Below are 19,707 nucleotides of genomic sequence, written 5' to 3' on the forward strand. Positions count from 1 at the left end.
CATGAAAATCATGTTTTTCTTGAAGGATGCAGACTTCTTCCTGTACCACTGCTTGACGAAGGTGTCTTCCAGGAACTGGCAGTAGGACTGGGAGTTGAGCTTGACTCCATCCTCAACCCGAAAAGGCCCCACAAGCTCATCTTTGATGATACCAGCCCAAACCAGTACTCCACCTCCACCTTGCTGGCGTCTGAGTCGGACTGGAGCTCTCTGCCCTTTACCAATCCAGCCACGGGCCCATCCATCTGGCCCATCAAGACTCACTCTCATTTCATCAGTCCATAAAACCTTATAAAAATCAGTCTTGAGATATTTCTTGGCCCAGTCTTGACGTTTCAGCTTGTGTGTCTTGTTCAGTGGTGGTCGTCTTTCAGCCTTTCTTACCTTGGCCATGTCTCTGAGTATTGCACACCTTGTGCTTTTGGGCACTCCAGTGATGTTGCAGCTCTGAAATATGGCCAAACTGGTGGCAAGTGGCATCGTGGCAGCTGCACGCTTGACTTTTCTCAGTTCATGGGCAGTTATTTTGCGCCTTGGTTTTTCCACACGCTTCTTGCGACCCTGTTGACTATTTTGAATGAAACGCTTGATTGTTCGATGATCACGCTTCAGAAGCTTTGCAATTTTAAGAGTGCTGCATCCCTCTGCAAGATATCTCACTATTTTTGACTTTTCTGAGCCTGTCAAGTCCTTCTTTTGACCCATTTTGCCAAAGGAAAGGAAGTTGCCTAATAATTATGCACACCTGATATAGGGTGTTGATGTCATTAGACCACACCCCTTCTCATTACAGAGATGCACATCACCTAATATGCTTAATTGGTAGTAGGCTTTCGAGCCTATACAGCTTGGAGTAAGACAACATGCATAAAGAGGATGATGTGGTGAAAATACTCATTTGCCTAATAATTCTGCACTCCCTGTATTCTGTGCACCTACAATCCACACCATAGTCTAGCTCTATGTTTCCCAAGCCTCTGGGCTGGGGCTCAGCAGAAGGCGGTCATGAAATTGTACAGAGGACTCAGATCCCTCAATTACAAATCATTGGTTAATTGAGGAATGTTGAAAATTGAGGTTATGAGGTCACAATATTGTCAGATCTAGTCTAATACAGGAAAATGTGTTAACTTAAATGAAATGTTTAATGAGCTCTTCTCTAGTCATCTACTCTATTAGTCAGATCTGAGGTCTGGGTCAGTGGTCGAAGTGTAAGAAACAAAGTAATGTAACTGTGACCTGTCAGGGAAGATTTTGGAACATAATACAGTTTCGACACTCCTCGGCTCATCAGGAGTATCAGATAAAGTTCTAAAATTATCGGTCATCTTTAATACGCAGTAGACATAGCCAGCACTTAATTTGTAAAGGAATAAGTGCTTGGGTCCAATGTTTTTCTAAGAGGTCTATGGCTGGTACTACAGCAGATCAGGGGTGCCAAATACCAAGGCTGCATAGTTTTGATTCTACCTGACACTCCTTGTCTCTATCTCACTCGTGTAGGTTCTTTTTCCGTCCTGCTTTCTTCCTTTATCAGCTTTTTGATATTTCTCTTCCTCCTTCTTTCCCCCTTTTGTCTATTTCTCTATTTTCATGTGGATCAAAGTCTGTTGAGCAAATATAAGTGTTAGTCCCAAAAAAATTGGCGCACCAACCTGATAAATTTAAGCACTGGTCACAGTGCCAGCCCAAATAATGATTTGCCTTATGCCTGTCTTTTTTTTTCAGCACTCTGTTTTTAATTGTATGAGAACACTACCGATCTAGTCACAGACCTTTCTCAGACCAGTATTTCAGAGCGCTTACAGATGCAGTATATATTGGGCTTTTTGCTTTCTGTAACTGTGTCAGCTTTAGACACTGCTTAATTCATACCGATTTGTGCCAGTGGTAGGCACTGGCACTTATTTCTTGCCACAGACATATATTTATGCCAGCTCCCTATATGGCGGCGCTGTCAATCTATTCTTAAATCAGATAATTTAACATTGCAAAATACATTAACAAAATAACAGTACTAGCACCTTAAGTCCATTCTTACAAAAGTGGATTGCCAGGAATCATCCATACTGCCACATTTGCAGGGGTGTAATGGTAAGTAAGGACAGTGGGTGTCGAAAGCTGCAGTGGACTTCTGAGTTATATGTTGGACCCTGGCACTTATTTTCCACAATTTGTTCCAGAAATTACGCACTGAGAAAACAATGAACCATCTGAATCGAAGATTCAATTATGCAGCAATTTTAGGTGCACAAATGGCACATTTTTGTATTACCTCTCTAAGACATTTCACTGTGATTACTGCCTCACAAAGATGCAGTTCAGGAAACTGAGCACTTTACATATTTGCGAATTGTACTTTATGTATCTACATGATTACTGTATGCTTGGCCACCAGATCAGTTAAAACCTTTTCCATCACTTTGCAATTTCTTAAAGGAAATGTACACAAATGGCTTCGGTAAAAGTCATCTCAATTTTCGCAACAACATCTTCCGAATCCACTTGAATTTTGTTAACCAACCTGAGTATTAATAGGTTGGTTCACAAAATACCAATTTGTAGTGGATGAGGTAGGTCAAAAATTGCTACCCGCTACGATTGGTTCCATTCACAGGCATGGTGGCCTGCCTGGGTCAGCAGAACACCATGTCCATGATTGTGTTTAAATGAAGCAGTTCAGAAACATGCACCCTGTTTTCTTTGAAGAAAAACAGGATAAGTTAAAAAAAAAAAACTATAAAAACCTTTTCTTAGGAACAGGCAGTGATCCAAGGAACCACTGCCTACTCCTAAAAACGTTTTTGTTAACATTCACAAATGGGAAGGAGTACCCTGGGAACCCCTTCCTGTTTGTAAATGTCTTACAACCGTCTTTGGTGAGCTGGTAAAATATTACCGTTTTGCGACCAGATACTGGTTTCACAAAATTAATACACCCCTCAAGGAATCAGAATCTAGAAGGACTCGATACAAACCCTTCCAAATACCGATTTTGTATCAATTCCCAAACTCAAATTGCGATTCGGTAACGTGTTAAATGCAATTTTGCAGTCGCTAATGTTCCAATTATATGAATCAGAGTCTTTCCAACTGCAAAATAGTTTTCTACATGAGGGCCACTATTTTTATGGGAAGTCATTGTAGTTATAGTTAAGTACAAAGACAGCTCTGGAGAATAAACACTGGTTGTTGTAGAAGGCAATTTACTGACCCGCTGTGAGCCTATTCTGCTGTAAATACACATCAGTTTTGCAGTCGGCTCGCTTTATTGCATTATTCCTTCCTCTTTCTATGCCTTCATACAAAACAGAGCACTGTTATTGGAGACGAAAACTCCAAATAGACAAACAATATCTTCCTTATTCCAAGCCTTAATGCTAAACAGGCACAGGTTGCGTAGAAAACAAGCGTAGGCAAAACAAATCGGCCTGTGTTTTTTTTACTTAACAGTGCTCTTTGTTGTAATGGCAGTATATTGGATGAAAGACAGGTTGCTATGTATTGCAGTGGAGATCACAGTAGTCACCAAATTCTCACTGGTGTAAAAGATTAGCAACAAAGAAATAGAATTGCAAAAAATCCTTGTTACCCCAAAGAACAGCATCAGATGAGAGACAGGCATGGCACAGTAAAAGACCATGGCCTTAATTACGACTAGAATTATTCCACTAAGAGTGATAACTATGGTAAAATTTCATCTCTAGGAATTTCAAGTGTCTCCGGGACTGGATTAGTTAGATCCGCAACCTCCGGGATCAATTCAGACTTTAGTTTGCTGCTGCAGGGGCGTCAGGTTGAGGACATCAGCAGAGCCACGCCCTACCCAGCGCCTGCAGTAGAATGGGATCGCAGACAATGTTCTAGCCAGAGACAGCAGCGAGTCCTGAACTCCGGAACCCCAGCATCATCCTATTGCCCTCCGGAGGACACTTGATGCCTGCTCAGAGCTGGCAAAAAAAGGTCAGCAGTTTTCTCTGCAGAATTGCAACTGCGGGGGGGGGGTGCAAATGCACAGTAAAAGACAGGTATTTCAGGGTCCATACAGTTAGTGCCCAATTGAGGAAAATAACTTTGCATACCTATTTTTTTTGGTGCAGGGATACCACTGCAATCAGAGATTCCTGGCCTAAGTATCTCCGTATCAAAAACTGGGACACTTGTAATCAGGACCCAAGGGTCACTGCATGCAATAATTGGTAGGAAAACTAACCGGACATGAAGATCTTCCACGGCTACGTTAGTCGATAAATCTATGATCAAGAACACAAAAAGGGGAGGGAAATTATTTTGCTATAGAGGCATAGTATGCGTCCTTTATCTAATCTGCCTGTTCCTGAATGATGGAAGTTATCTCTGCTTTTTTATTTTGTAAACAAGGGATGCAAATAAAATTGTGTTGTGTGACCCACTTTTACATTAGTTTACAGTCAGTCTAGGTGGGTGGCCAATGAAAGGACTAGGAAGGAGCTGAATCTGCCAAGAACAACATAGGTAACTAACACTGAGATTGCTTCATTACCGTGAAGGGGGAGGCTCCAAACAACACATTCAGAAGCATGTTAACTAAGTCTGGACAGTGAAATACTTTCTGGGCCTTTCTCACATTCTTTCTTATCTTTCTCTTCCTCCCAGAGGAGGGAAATCGAATCACCCACCTGAACCCTGACACCAGCAGTGGCTGGGGTGTTCCAATTTATTTCTAATGTTTAAATGCCTTTCTGTGGACAACACTGTTTGTTCGGGTAACATTCAATACTGTTTTATAAAGTTTATAGACCCATCTACAGTTGTGGGAACCTACAAGTTGGAAATATAAAACTTTGGGAACCTTCGCCCAATGAGTTTTAACCAGGTAAATCTGCATATATGTTAAGTATAAATCTATGAACAACAGAGAATTGGTTGAGCCTAGAGAGCTAGGTGCATGAGAGCCAATTCACCAAATTATTGATGGAACCCATGCCGCACACGGGCTAGTCTGAAGCCACATAAGCTTCTCTGAAGCACAGCCTGCAGGATTCACCGAACCATGGGCCAGATTCCCAAATGAAAAGACCCATGGATGACCACATTCCCCACTTCCCTAACCATGGATAAGTCACTCACTTAGCTTTGTTTAGTGCCAAATAATCAGTCCTGGTCACCTGAGATTCTTCTATCTTGAATGTGGATAACCAGATATAAGCTCTTAACATAAATGGGGGGCTATTTATCTAGTGCAAGGTGCAGCAATATTACATTATTACAGGAAGCAATGTTGCTAATTTATCTACCCTTCACTTGGATGAGAATGGGTCTTCATTCCAGTCAAAGCTGAAGTACTAATTTCACTAATATTATAATATGCATGCATGTAAAATATAGAATATACCTGCTCACATATAAACCCTTCATGTCTATATTTTTTGGCTTTTCGTTGAAAAGCAAGAGTGAACCTTTTGGGTAGTGTGGTTGAGCATGCATGCTTAAAATGCATGCACTTTTAAATGGTCAACACCACTTGTCATGCAATCCAAATACAAATACATTAAGGAATGCTATGCAGTCTTACACTGTCATTATATGATAATTCATTCCATTGATGATTTATCATGTCAGATACATCTGAAAGCTAGAGTGCCACACAGGATGTAGCATGTTCTAGGAATTGTATTCTCCTACAAAAGAAAGCCAGGGGCCAGATGTAATAACGTTTTGCGACACAGAAAATGGCTGCAAACCTATTTACGACCAGAAAGTAGTGTTTTGGTATATATGAATGCCATTCCATAGCCACAAATAGCGATGCAACCAAATTGTGAGTCGGTAACAAGAGCAACCATTCTTTGCAACTCTCAAATACCGAATCATTATTTGCGAGTCGCAAACCATTTGTTAGAGGCTGTTGTGCATTGCTACTATTCTAAAAAAAAAAACCTTTGCACATTAAAGTTTACACTGATTACAATCGGGTGATAAATGTGTGCAAAGTATAAAAGGAGGCCCTAAATGCATCAGGGGTTTTCACAATGGCTGCACTTTGTGATTGCTATGAGGACGCGATACCTGGCTGCCCAGCAGAGGAGGAGGAGACAGAAGCAGATTTTCAGAGTCAGCGTCACCATATTCTAGCAGACAGAGGAGGAAATATATGAGAAATACAGGCTGAGATGTGCTGTGATCCTAGATTTGACAGCTTTGTTAAAGCCCATATGGAAAGCAGTACCCTGCACAGCAACTTCATCCCCACGCATGTGCAGGTGTGCTCACTGCACCTTTTATCCTTGGGTAGCTACCAGGGGGTAATTGCAGTTGCTGGTGGGGTGTCCCAAAGTGCACTATCACGTTTCTTTAACCGATTTCTAGATGGCATGCTCATCCACATGAACAGTTACATATACCTCCCCAAGAACGAAGCAGACATACACAACACAAAATCAACTTTTACAGGATTGCCAACTTTTCACATGTATTAGGGTGTGCAGATGGGACACATGTTCCTATTTGTCCTCTGTCACATCTTGAATGCCTATTCTGAAACAGGAAAAATACCCATTCCCTCAACATCCAGGTGGTATGTGATGGCCATAATGTCATCACAGATATAGTGGACAAATACCCATAATGCATACATTTTCAGGCACAGTAAAGTACACCAATGCCTGGAATGTGGGGATTTTGAAGATGGATATTTACTAGGTGATGTGATGCCTTAAAACAAATTGCATATATGTGTCTGTCGAACAGCAGGTACTGCCATACTCACACTTATCTTTGTGTCTCCAGGAGACAGCGCTTATGCGTTATCAATCTTGAATCTAGACCCCATACCTAGCCCCTGCAGACCACAATAAGAGGCGATACAACAGGACAATCACCGTACTAGAGCTGTAATTGAATGTACCTTTGGAATGCTCAAATCCAGATTCCAGTGCCTTCACAAAAGTGGAAGTGCACTTCAGTATGCCCCAGAGGATTCCTGCAAAACTGTGGCAACCTGTGTCATTCTACATAACATAGCAACCAGGCATAGGCTACACCTCAATTTGGAGGACACAGACTCAGAAGATGATGAACCAGAAGCACCACTACTACAGCCTGGGGACCAGACCATAGCTGTGGAGGGGAGACGCCAATGGGATCACATAGCACATTCCTTTGCAAGGTAAGTTTTGGGGAACACTGTGTTCACAGAAATGATGCAAGTAGACACAATCTTTGTAACAAAAGCAATCTTTAATGTTGGGCTACTCTTTTTGCCGTGTCACTCTGAACTATATGATTCCCAAGTGGTAAGTAAAATACAAAATGATGTTGGTTACATCACCAAACAAATAATAACCATGTGTAACTGCCAAGCATCAGATAAGTGTGCATTACAGCTTTTTGTGGCTACATCCAACATGCAAGGTCCGGGCATTAGTGACGATAAGCTGCTCACATTGGAATTCTCCTCACTACTCGGAGGGGCATCTCCTGCACCTCTTGCAATGTGTACTGTCTGTAACAGTTCAAGGGCAGCAGTGATCTGTCTTAGGCCCCCGGAAACATCACCACTAAAGTGTCCCTTTTCTACCTCCACCCAAGAGAGAGTGGTAACAGAAGTGGCCAATCTACCAATGGAATGACTTAGCTGGTCCATTGCAGCCACAGCACAGCAATGCTGATGCCGCTGAGGGGCTTGGCCAACTATCATTTGCTGGCACAATTCCTGAATATCAGTGGTCAGGCTCACTACATTGGTGCTCAGTGTTGCAAATTGTGTCTTTATGCTATGGAAGACAACAGACATGTTCTGCTGCATGCTCTGCAAATTCCTGCTGATTATTTTTAAATGCTTGTTTTGCATGCGTTGACTTTGGAGCAGGGATGCCTCTAAACCAACAAACACCTGTGCGTTGTCGCCATTTTCAACAGCATCAGTTGCCTCACAATGCCTTCTGTGCCCACCCACTGGAAGACTTTGGTCTTGGCTCGCAGTTGACTGTAAGATTGGACTTGGTGGCAGAGGGGCATCGTCCTCCATTGCTGCAGGCTCTGGTGACATTGCTATCATGCTACAGTGTGGTGGGGTGGTGCTGTCTATAGGGATGGGTTCCTCTGCTGTCATGTTGCCATCACCCACTCCCTCAACATTGGCGTCCTCATTCTGTACCACAGGGGTATCTGTGGGACAAATGTGATATGTTTTATTACCTTTCTGATGTCTGTCCCAATAAATGTGCATATTACTCCTAACCTGACTTTATTGACTACATCACCCATAATTCACTGTGATTATTACATGTCTGAAATGTGGGAAACAAATGTCTGATGCATGCTGCAGGACCAATGGAATTTGGGCACAGCTGTGGGGTCTAAGTTGTGAGAAAAGTAAATATTGTACACTTATTTTGTGATGTTCCTGGTGCAGAACTGTTGATGTGTCCAATGCCCATGACAGCCTCCGGGCCCCAATGTGGTCTCCACCATGGTCTCAAGTGCAGTGGGTGGTGGTACTGTTGGGCGGCCACCTCCAGTTCCCCAGGGATTCTGTGAGTTGCTGAGCTACCTTTCCTTTTGCCCATGACCTGAAGTCATACCACCTCTTGCGGATTTCATCAATGGTGTGATGTGTGACTCCAATGGCATTTATTTTAGGTTGGATTTCCTGCCAGATCTTCTTTTTCTGTGACTCAGGAACTGTCACTGATGCCCTCCCAAATAGGACATCATGGCTCTCATAGCACTCCTTTGTATCTCCAACTCCTTTTCAGAGAAATTTAGTTTTCTTTCTCTTCCTGCAGGAGTTTTTTTCTGCAGTTTTGCTGGCATTGCTGCTGCTTGGGCACCTTTGGGGTTGTAGGACCTTGGTTGTGAATGTCAGCTTCACTCCTCCTCCACTCAGGTTGGTCTTCAGGCAGGTTCTGTGAGGCACTTCCTGATGAAGAGGGGATTACCCATGACCAGGAAGTGTTTTTCCCTGTTATGCAGTGCTGTTCGCAATTTGCGAAACAAATCATAATTTGCGACACCATTCGCAAATTTAGGTAATCTTTTTTGAGAATCCCCTATTTGGGATGCAACTTACTACTGACTCGCAATTTGAGGCCTCACATCATACGTACATAGGGATTTGAGAGTTCCTATTTGCGATTCACATTGATTCGCAAATAGGAACTCATAAATTTTCCAGTTCCTAAATGTGGCCCTAGATGTTTTGACATTATCACTAGGTCTTCCTGTAGATTCCTTACATCTTTCTAGTTCTACTCTTAATGCTGTCTAAAATTGCCTGTAGAGGTTTCTCCACCTGAAACACACAGCTTTCCCAGTGCTGTTACAGTTTCATATAATGCACCACATTTTGAATCCAGCAAGTATATATTATTTTCACCCTTTAGAAACATCTGTAACATACTGTTCTCCATTGATAGTTATGGAGGAGCCCATATGTAAAACTCATGTCTTCTTCACTCTTTTGCTGCTTGCCAGATTAGTTGGGTCAAAAAAGTCTGCCTGACCTCTCTCGTTCGGACACTTTTTTCTTCAGTCTATATTGGATGACTTTAACACATGTCCACCTGTACCTTCACTGCAAAATGGCTGCCAGTGTTGCCGCTTCCAATTTTTCCACCCACGTGGAGTTAGCAGGTTATCTTTTCACATGTTCACTCACAAAATGGGTTCTTTACAACTGGGGCTAACTCCAAGTGCTTATGCCATTTTGATATCTTCTGTACCAGGTCCTGACACAGTGCCAGTGGGAGGCCAGAAATATGATACACTCTTGCGTTTGGCTGTGAACACAGTGAGTGGTCAACTCTCCTTTGATGTCAGTCAACAATCAGTCCTTTTATGCTCTATTAGCAGTCAAGAAGGTATGGGCTCCCCATGGAGCTTAGGAGGAAGGAGAACAAAGATCCAATATGGAGTAAGCAATATATTGCTTACCCCACTGTGGGTCTCTGTTCTTATTTCACCTCAGCTTATTGGTGCAACCATACCTTCTCTATTGAAGATATGGTTAGAGTTCTAGACTGGAGGGAGTTAAATATCTTTGGGGGGAAATGGATGGGGCTGATTGAATCCAATGATGCCTCCCAGCTGCCCTTCTTTGCAACAACAAACTCTTGGCCCAAGCAGGCTTCAATAGCCAGCACATGTTCTATGCAGCCCTCTTGCTCTTTTTAGGGCCATTAGTTTCTCTTGGGGGCAGGACATGGCACTAAATCCATGAAGGAAGAATAACAGCTCCAGCTCTCTAGCAGCTCCTGGCGTTTGTAGAGAAATAAGATGCACTCCAATGCTCACTGTTTTTCAAGATAGGGTCCACACTGCCACAAAGCCAGTCTAGTAGCATTGTCAGTGTAGAGTGGTCCAGAAATGTGGCCTCTCTGGCTCAGTTCATGGAGATGGCATGCCATCAAAGTTTTAGAGGGAAGTGGGTAAAAAAGGTTTCTAAGTGAAAGGAAGGGAGATGAGAGGTGGGACTGTGGCAGAGGAACACAGTATACGTCAGGCAGTATTGGCCGGCAATGCTATTGCCAAGCACAGGCAACATGAATCCCAGCAAGCATCCTTTATGTGGCTTAGGTTTAAGTCAATGATACCATCATGTCAACTGCCCTCTCTGCTGAGCATGACGACCACCATATACCTCATTGCATAGCTTGTGTTATCAAATTAAGCAATACATGTTCCAAATGCTTAATCCGCACAAGTTTTACTGTGTCCTTTGTAAAGGATGGATATTTCACCATTAGCGCATTACAGTGAAAGTGCTCCTTAGGAGTACAGATTTACCTGCTCTGCAAATGAAATGCCCTAAATTGTGGACAAGTAAAACAACATATTTCATCAGTGTAAGTTCTCCCAGGGAATGGCTCTTGAATATGGACTGACAACAGGGAATGGCTGAGGGTTAGATGGGAACATGCTGGGTCTCCTGCAGATTGCACCTCGCCAGACCCAGAAAGGTTCACCCAGTAAGGTCACGTCATTGACCTGCCCACCATGGCTGAACCGAGACTACCTCATTGCTCCATGTTTTATGCAGAATACAATTTATTAACAACCTTAAAAGGGCTGATGGCACTAGAATAAAACTCCTACCCATCTGCCTTTGTAAGGTTAGCAATTTCCTCCATGCACCACCCTCACCCCAGCCGAAATCAGACAATGAATAGGATCACTAGCAGAGAGGCTGGGTAGTTTTAATATATATTTTAAAGCACTAAATGTGGTGCATGCTGTGATGCCCCTCCTTTCTTTTTGGAAAACATGCAGCCACACCCTCGTTGAAGAGCTTCATAAATGGTGCACATTTATGTGGTTTGTGTCTAGAAATGGTTCAGATGGGCCTGACAAGAGGGCACAGCAAGAAACGTCTCCACCTACCTTAGGGGATATAAATAAAATCCCCCTCTTCTCCAGCTCGGCCAGGGCTTCAATGTTTTGGGCAAGGAGTAAGGTGTCCTCTCTTGGTGCAGCACCAAACAGGTACAGCATGTGCAGTAGGTGCTTCACTGTGAAAGCCACAACAGCATTTTGGATTGTGTAAAGTAGCACTGTCCTGTAGTACTCTTTTACATACTCTTACATACCTATATGAATTGGTCCTAAAACATCTAAAATGGAATATTCAGGAAATTAGCATATACAATTAGCACTGTGCCCTCTTTGCATTTTTGCATATAGGGAGTCAGATGTTTCAGGCTGAATTGCTAAGAAGTGCAAGGACACGCATGTAGTACTAATTAGCATACTCCATAATGCTTTTGTGAATCGACCCCTTAGCACTTCATAACACTGAATGTACATCCAAATTCCAAATCATTTAAAAAGGGTCATAATAAACGACACTGCTTCTGTCCAGTGTGCCATCCACCTGACTGCATGTCACATCTTGCTGATAAAAAGCAACTTGGTCATTAGTCTCTTGTCAAAAATCACAATACAACAAACTAGACAAAGGGCCTGATTACGACCTTGGTGGATGGGCTACTGTTGCAAGTCCCATTATATCCTATGGACCTTATAAAATGGCGGTGAGATATCTGTCACTTTTGGAACGGAGCAGCCCATGCGCCAAGGTCATAATCAGATCCAGAGTGTTTTCCCTTACCCAAGTCTTTCCTCCTTTTCAATTCGTTGATGTTCACGTTAATGTCCCTCACTGCGACAAAGGCCTCCTTCAGGGCTTTGTAATCCGGGTGGGTGGCAGGTGTAGAATTCATCATTTCACATAAAAGCAGGGGGTATTTCATGATGCGCTGAATTGGCTTGATCATCAGGGAGCCAATATCCAATAGATTCGACTTCCCTCTGAAAGACAAAAACAAGTGATGCCATTAAACACCTAGTTGTTTATGCTCCATAAAATGGCATCTATTACAGAGAACAGCGATTACTCACTGGGGACTCTGTATGCAAATAATATGGTTTGGACTATTGCGGTTACAACTTGTTCATCTCCTAGTGATCCCATGTACTCAAGGAGTTGCCCACTGACTCATGTCCCTGCCTTTGTGGTATGCATTTGTTTACTTACACAGTTTTGTAAAGTGGGAAGCCGGCTTCATGGGTGTCAGAGCACTGCTCCGCACTGGTGATTCACTATAGGAAGAGATTAATCCGCTCAGAGTACAGATTTCTATAGTGATATGAAGGAGCAAGAGTACATTACTAAAGCACAATATAATTTATCTAAACATCTTGAAAATCACTGTCCTTTGTGTAGCAGTGCAGGTCAAAAGGTGACGTGTAAGCATCGACATACTGTTCATTGTAGTTTATCACGGGAGTAAATAGCACAAGTGGGGTTTGGGTGGGTGGGCAACTGATCACAGGGGGGCCTGCCCCCTGGGCAGATTGGGAGGGTGCACAGACAAGAACTACCATTTTGTTTTGGCTACATTTAGAGCCCACTATAACTTAATTATAGAGTGTGATTAGTCGGGGTCCCTGCAACCATTTTAGTTTCAGGTGACCTGGTGACTGGTGGTAGGTACATCATTTGTGGCGTTTTTCGCTTTACCATTAGGTTTTAGGCAACTTATTGCTAGTTGATATTTGTAGCGCTTATCTGGTGTGATGGCAGATGAAGCGGGAAAAGCTGAGGTGGTGATGTGGCTCCTCAGGGAGGCCCAGCGTCTTGCCTGGCTGTGGACTGTAAAGAGATGTTGAGTGTAGCCCGCCCAGCTCGTTGGGCATCTGCCTGTATAGCCGCTTCCACTGTTGCTTGCTTGTTGCCACACAGGTGGAGTGTGGTAGTGTCACTGGGAGAAAGGGTACATGCCCAGGCTGCTCTGTGTCACGGAGAGTGGCCCCTCGTGGAGCTGGCAGGAGAGGGGAGTCATCGGTGTGGGTGGGCTGGGCCACTGAGTGCTCCCCAGCGGCCCCTGGGGCTGGAAGGGGGTCACAGAGTGTAACTGCATTGAAGGAGGGCCCGTGTCCCTATGCAGAAGCGGCTGAGAACCAGAGGCGCCCAGGAGATGTCTGTAGGGGCCTGTCTGCGCGGCCTGCACATGTATAGGGCCACTGCAAAACAGCATGATTTAAAGCAGGTGGCATCTGATGAGCCACCCACAGAGGCTATTAGGAGGCCTATTGGAAGAGTGGTTTGTGGGCAGGCCGTTGGGTTAATGAAGAAGTAGGCTCAGTGGGCAGCATCTGGGAAGCCACCTGCTAGCTTGATTAAGCTATAGAGCAGTGTGCAGTCAGGAGTAAGGATGGAACACGCATGTTTGGTCCCCCTATGGCAGTGGTCTTCAAACTTTTTTATGTCGCACCCCTCCCTCCCTACCCCCAAGTAGGAGGGGAACACAAAATCAAATTTTTTCACAATTGTTCTATTAAATTGGCAATGTTTAAATATGTCTACACGTCTTTTTAAACATTGCATTTTTAAAACAGTATCAGAACTTAACTGCAATCAAATGCATAATGCCAAACATACTTATCTGGTCAGACAGGCCATACTAACATGTAAAAGTATCCACATTGTGAATATTAGAAGTGGGTGTTTTGAAGAGTAGTTGAAGTCCCTTCCCTCTTGACACATACTCCCAGCTTGGATGTAAGTGAAAAAACAGTTTAGTGATGGCTTATTACAGAGTGGTTTCCTGCTGCTCAATGTTTTTCACCTTAAAACAAAGCCCTTGAATTAGCATAATGCTGCTCTTGGTCAGAGCCTGGATTAGGGGGGCCCGCCCCCCAGTTTGAAGACCCCTGCCCTAGGGGGTAGCGCAGGGTGAAAGGAGGAGGGTTAAATGTATTTTAAGGGCCCTGGGGTCGAGGGCCCTCCTGGGATGAAAATGAAGCACTGGAGGGGGGCTCCTTCACAGGGAAACTGAGCAGGATTCGTTCTTGGGGAGGTGGGAATGGCTCCAGAGGGCCCTGCATGGGGGAGCGGGAAAGAGGGCCTCTCTGGAGGATTCTAGTATTGGGGCTTTTCAAGACAGACGGGGGAAGCAAGGGAAGGGGAGACAGGGCAGGCAAGGGGCCTAGCATCTGTTTTGTTTACGGTCATGTTAAAATGAAGCAGGGATGAGAAGGAAGGGAAAGGGGGCAGATGCGCAGCTTGGTTTGGGAGACATTGGGGTGGGCTGAGGTGAAAATTGAGACATCCTTGCAGAGGCAGGAAGCAGCGTTTGGTCATGGGGCCCAGTAGGTGGCAGGGGGCAGTTGCAGAAGGCGCAGGAGGCTAGTACACCAGTCTTTTTCACAGATGGAGGAGCAGCACAGGTTTCTGGACTCTGCAGACCCGGGGTGGCTCAAGAGCACCAAGCAGAAAAGGAGAAGAGATGGCTGGCCCAATGCAGTTCACCAGACATCGTCAAGGGACCCCCTGACAGAAGAAGGGTCTGGAACTGACTTGTCAGACCCACTGGAGGAAGGTCACAGACAGCCTTCAGCCATCACAGTGTGATGGGCAGGCAGGTGGTGTCGGCATAGAGAGGTTATTTCACTAACCCGGATGCCACTTGTCGCCCCACGACTCCTAAGCATGTACCGGTATACAGGCGGAATGTGGGTGCAGGCCCTGTTGGGTCGGTGTGGAGAACCCACTCGGGGTCATGCTAGTGGATTATGACGAGGAAAGCTTCAAAGAAGGCTAGGTTCAGGGTGAAGAGGTGCAGGGGCTGGCACGGGGTGACAGGAGAGAAGGGGTTCAATTAATGCCCTGTCTAATATCTTGCAGGCAAACCTTGAGTGTCCGAATATAGGGACGGAGGTGCAGAGGCCCATGGCAAGGCAGCAAGCATCTGTATGGGCACAAACTTTGGAGGCAGGTAAGGGCCAGGCCACCAGTGGAGGTATGGTGATGGTGTCCATGGGTATGGACACATGGACACAGGGGGTACACAAGGAGGGGTTGAGGGTAGGCTGTGCAAAGGGAGGTATGTGACAGATGTAGGCGTAGGTACAGAGGCAATAGTGGATAGCAGGAAGTGCAAGAAAGATTCAGCAAAAGAGAATGGTGAAGGGGCAGTAATAGAGTATGCAAGGAGGGAGGGGAGAGATAAAGGGAAGAAAAGGAGGGGCTGTACAGCAAGGAGCTCAAGATTAGAAGATTACCCAACATGGGAATATCTAAGCTGCTTGGGGTACATTTGATGATGGACATCAAATAAAAAATTTGGAAGGGGGATTAAGTGAAAATGTTCAAACTCTTGCATAGGGAGGTGCGCTCCAAGGGGGGAATCTAAGGAGGAAGAGTTTAAACTGGCAAGGTGGCCGAAGGTGCCCCTAACGATTTAAAATTGGACCACAGCATTTAAAATTTTTGCCAGGGTTTATTGCAAGACATTTCCGATCGCTGTGTGGCCATATTCAAGTACATGGATGTGTTCTGGAAGACTCAAATTATGGGGGAGGATATGCATGGGCTCCATATGAATAGGAATTGTGTGAAGTGAAGTGAGAGGACACACTTTGAGTACTGTGAAGTTGGCAACACACTGAGTGCTGTGAAGCTGGGAAAAAGATTTTTATGGCAAGTGGCTTGCTGATAGTGTACCGCCCCTTTCAAGGCTGCGCTACCTGAGGAGGGGTGGGGGTTACATACAAAGGCCAGACTGGGACAGGGGACACATGCTGGGACTGAGGAATACTGTAGGTTTTGGCACCAATGCTCCAAATGTTAGGGCAGGTATGCCCTCATCCACTGTTTTGGCACAGGAGGTGGGTACCAAACACAGAACTTATGCCATTGGCAACCACATTATAGAGGGGAGGGGTCACACCAGCAGCAACAGGCCAATGGCAAACTAGGCAGGAGGGGGCACAGAAATATAGTGTAAAAGGCTTGTACTCCGGTTAAACTGGACAAGTTAAAATTCTGGCTGGGTTTTTACGATCGTCCGGTGGAGGTAAGGGCTCTACGGGACGGATTCAAACGGGGTTTTGGATTGGGGTGTGAGGGTCCTCCGGTTCGGAGGTGGGCAGACTATTTACGGTCAACAAAGGAGTCCAAACAGGCAGTGCAGGACAAGCTTAATAAGGAGGTTTCGGAAGGCAGGCCCCTTTAACGACTGGCATATGGAGGCTCTGATAGTATCCCCAATTGTAATGAATTTTTCCTTGAATAGCCAGGGTCTGGTTCAATAATTGTGTCAGTAAGAAAGTCAGCACTTGACAGATGGTTCAACTCTGGATTGAATCTAAACACGTATATTGTCCCTGTTTAATATATCATCGGGGCCCTCACAGGTATAGAGTGGTGTCAATGTAATCTTTAAAAGCTGGTATGTGTTTCTAATTACCTTATTTAGAGTACGTGCAGGCTAATTAACATAAGTGGCTACATTAAAATATAGCCAGAATCGAGCTATGATACTTTTGGTTGTAAATTTGGTAGCTGGATTGGATCAGTTTCTAGACTGGAAGAAATAAATTTAGACAAAGTAACAAATAGATTCATTACCCTCTTTGGTACGTAGAATGTGACTGCTATGTCCTCAGCACTAACTTTACACTGTGGGAGATGTAGAGTACACATCCTCACAACCATGATAAGAGTACATCACTGTCTACCCACACCAGTTGGTCAGAGAGCCCACTAGACATCAGATAGTACATACATAAAAGTTAATGGGGTTGGGTAGTCTGGTACTAGAAGTCTCATGCCCCCTGGTGGGAGGGCATGCAGGGATTTGGCTGATTACCTCTGATCTGTCACCTTGAGTGTAAGTGGGCGTAGAGAGCACACTAGACACCAGGGATTAAATATGCAATAAAAAAAAACATTAATGGGGCGGGTGTCCACCCATCGTGGTGTCAGGGTGCCAACACCCTGCCCCCCTGCATCCCTCCCCCCCCACACAGGGCCCAGCAGAGTGTGGGGACAGCTTGTATCCAAAGTGAACATCCCAGAGAGGTGGGCACATGTTTTTAAGGAACAGTGTAGGGGGCCACCCCAGCCACCCGTGGGTCAGTGACGGTCTTTCCGCCTCCCAGGGAGGACAGAAAACACACTAGAACACCGGGGAAAAATCTTTTAAAAAAGGTATGGGGTTAGAGCCAACCCATCCTGGCATCTTTTTTATCCCCAGTCCAATACAGTTTTTCTGCGCCCCATTAAATTTTTTACCTTAAACTGCCTGCCCAGAGGTAAGGGCAGAAAGCCCACAAGAGTCCCTGGACTTTAGGTGAAAACAAAAAAAACCTAGAGAGGAATGGGGTCAAGGGTGAACCTATTGGGCTCTGGGCGGCCTACAAACACTCTGATTCCAGACAGGCTTTCTTCTACCCTGGTGTGCCAGAATGGAGTTGGGGGTACCCCATTATCTGTCCCACCAAAAAGCATCCTTGACCATGAAGGAGAAAAACGCAAAGAAAGAATGTGGTTGAATTTGGCCTGTCCTGGCATTACCCCCCAAACCTCCCAGGCCTTGGGTAGCCTTTCTGGATAACATAGGGGTTACACCCTAGGGGGCAGAAAGTCCACCAGATCACCAGGGAAAAAGTGAAAATGAATGAGGGTGCTAGACTGTCCTGGGCTTTGGTTGCATCTCTCAACTCCAGGGCCCCAGACAATCTTTCGGGATCTGTGGGCCAGATTACTCCACTCTGCTTCAGGGAATGGGAGTGACTATAGTACATCAGACACCAGTTTTTTTTTTTTTTATCATCTGAGTGGGAGTCAGGCCCATCTCGGCATCCGGCTGAATCAAGTATCCTCAGGCACCTGTCATTTTGCCCTTCTGGGGTGACAGAATGTGTGGTTCATCCACTCTCTGCTATCCTGTATGTCAAAACTACAATAACAAAAATCCAAATTTTAATTTTCTTTCATACGATTTTGCCACTTCTTACTCTATGGTGATTGATTTCCCCATTGTTTTTTGCATTCCCTCTTTAACCACCCAAAAAATCAACTATGAACCTGGCTTCCTACCTCTGACCTCAAAAGGAGACACACTAGTCACCACATTGGGAGTTGTCCTGCAAGAGTAGCCTGTAACATGTTCTTCTATTAAATGTCTCCTCTAATACATGCAGGACTCCTTGACTTCCTTTTTTCCATCTGGATTCAGGTTGGAAGACAGAAATGATTCTGACCACCAAAAATATCCTTGTGCCCTACTAGTGCTAGACATTCCTGTATGTCCTTCATTACACAGAGCGAACTAATTCTTCCTCAATCCAATTGGGTGGACAATCTTGTCACCACAAAATAAAACATCATTGTCAAAAAATAATTCATCTTCAACCTTGTGATATGCCTAAAGATCCCCTAACACTACACGTTCCTCCTGCCAAGCTAAGATAATATATTGTAATACAGAACTGAACACCGTGTCCTCTTCCATTGCCTTAATCCACACCCCCTCTAGGATTAGTCCCATCCCCTCCGGCATTACTCACACAGAGAAGCACATACATCTAATGTACAGATAACCTCATTCTCCTTTTCTTCCTCATCTGTTTTGACAGTTTTCCTCAATGGCAGCATGGACACCATCTTTTTCACATTTGGTAGCCAATGACAGCCTACCTATATGAATTCATCAAACTGCATAAATCATTATAAAAACTCAGGTCCCTGAACTGAAAAGTGAAATTACCACTGGTGATACCCAACAGACAATTCTATTGGATCAATTATTATTTTTTTCCCCCCAGTTCATCTAATAACACTTTCAAATTTGAGAAACATCAGAAAGGAACCTTTCTCACACAATGTCACACAGGTATGGCAGTGTACTTGTGACAATATTATGCTTGAACAGCTTTGCTTCTCCGAAGTCCTCTCTAAATACCACTTTAAACTTGTCCTTAAGTGTCTTTATAAACGTATCCCCTCCATTTTCCCTACCTTCCATTGTTTCAGAGACACAAACATCTTTATTCACCACATATACAAGTGAATTCGCCCTACGATGTAGTTTGAGTCCCCTCTCTTCTTGATGTGGCCACCTTAGAATAGATGGACCTTTCTCAACAACGTACACTTTTCCGTTAGTATGTCTACCCCGAAAATTCTGATCTGTCAAAAAATAACCTATAAGATCTATCTTGTGCCCAGTATACCCTTCTGGACGCATATCAGATGGCAGTGTTTTCTGCGACCACCTATTTTGATAAACTGCTTCTCAGCGGAGGTGTATGTGGGGCATGTGCGGATTTCCAAGTCATTGTGATATGCCTTTTGAATCCCACAAGCACCATGACTATGATTTTACACTCTAGCTTCCTTCTCCAATACCTGGGCATCAGTCTGAGCATACAGGTTTGAGG

General features: G+C 44.5%; 1 protein-coding gene across 3 annotated transcripts in view; it reads right to left on the reverse strand.

Annotated features, from left to right (window-relative positions):
• The window catches only part of ARHGEF38 (Rho guanine nucleotide exchange factor 38), a 215,098-nt gene that overhangs the window by 47,264 nt on the left and 148,127 nt on the right, over positions 1 to 19,707 (reverse strand). For all 3 annotated transcript variants that reach the window (XM_069241343.1, XM_069241361.1, XM_069241352.1), the window contains exon 6: positions 12,089 to 12,288. In XM_069241343.1, the coding sequence (XP_069097444.1) occupies positions 12,089 to 12,288 (200 nt within the window). The remainder of the gene's footprint in view (positions 1 to 12,088; positions 12,289 to 19,707) is intronic.

Source organism: Pleurodeles waltl, chromosome 1_2 (genome assembly GCF_031143425.1).
Source record: "Pleurodeles waltl isolate 20211129_DDA chromosome 1_2, aPleWal1.hap1.20221129, whole genome shotgun sequence".
NCBI lineage: Eukaryota > Metazoa > Chordata > Amphibia > Caudata > Salamandridae > Pleurodeles > Pleurodeles waltl.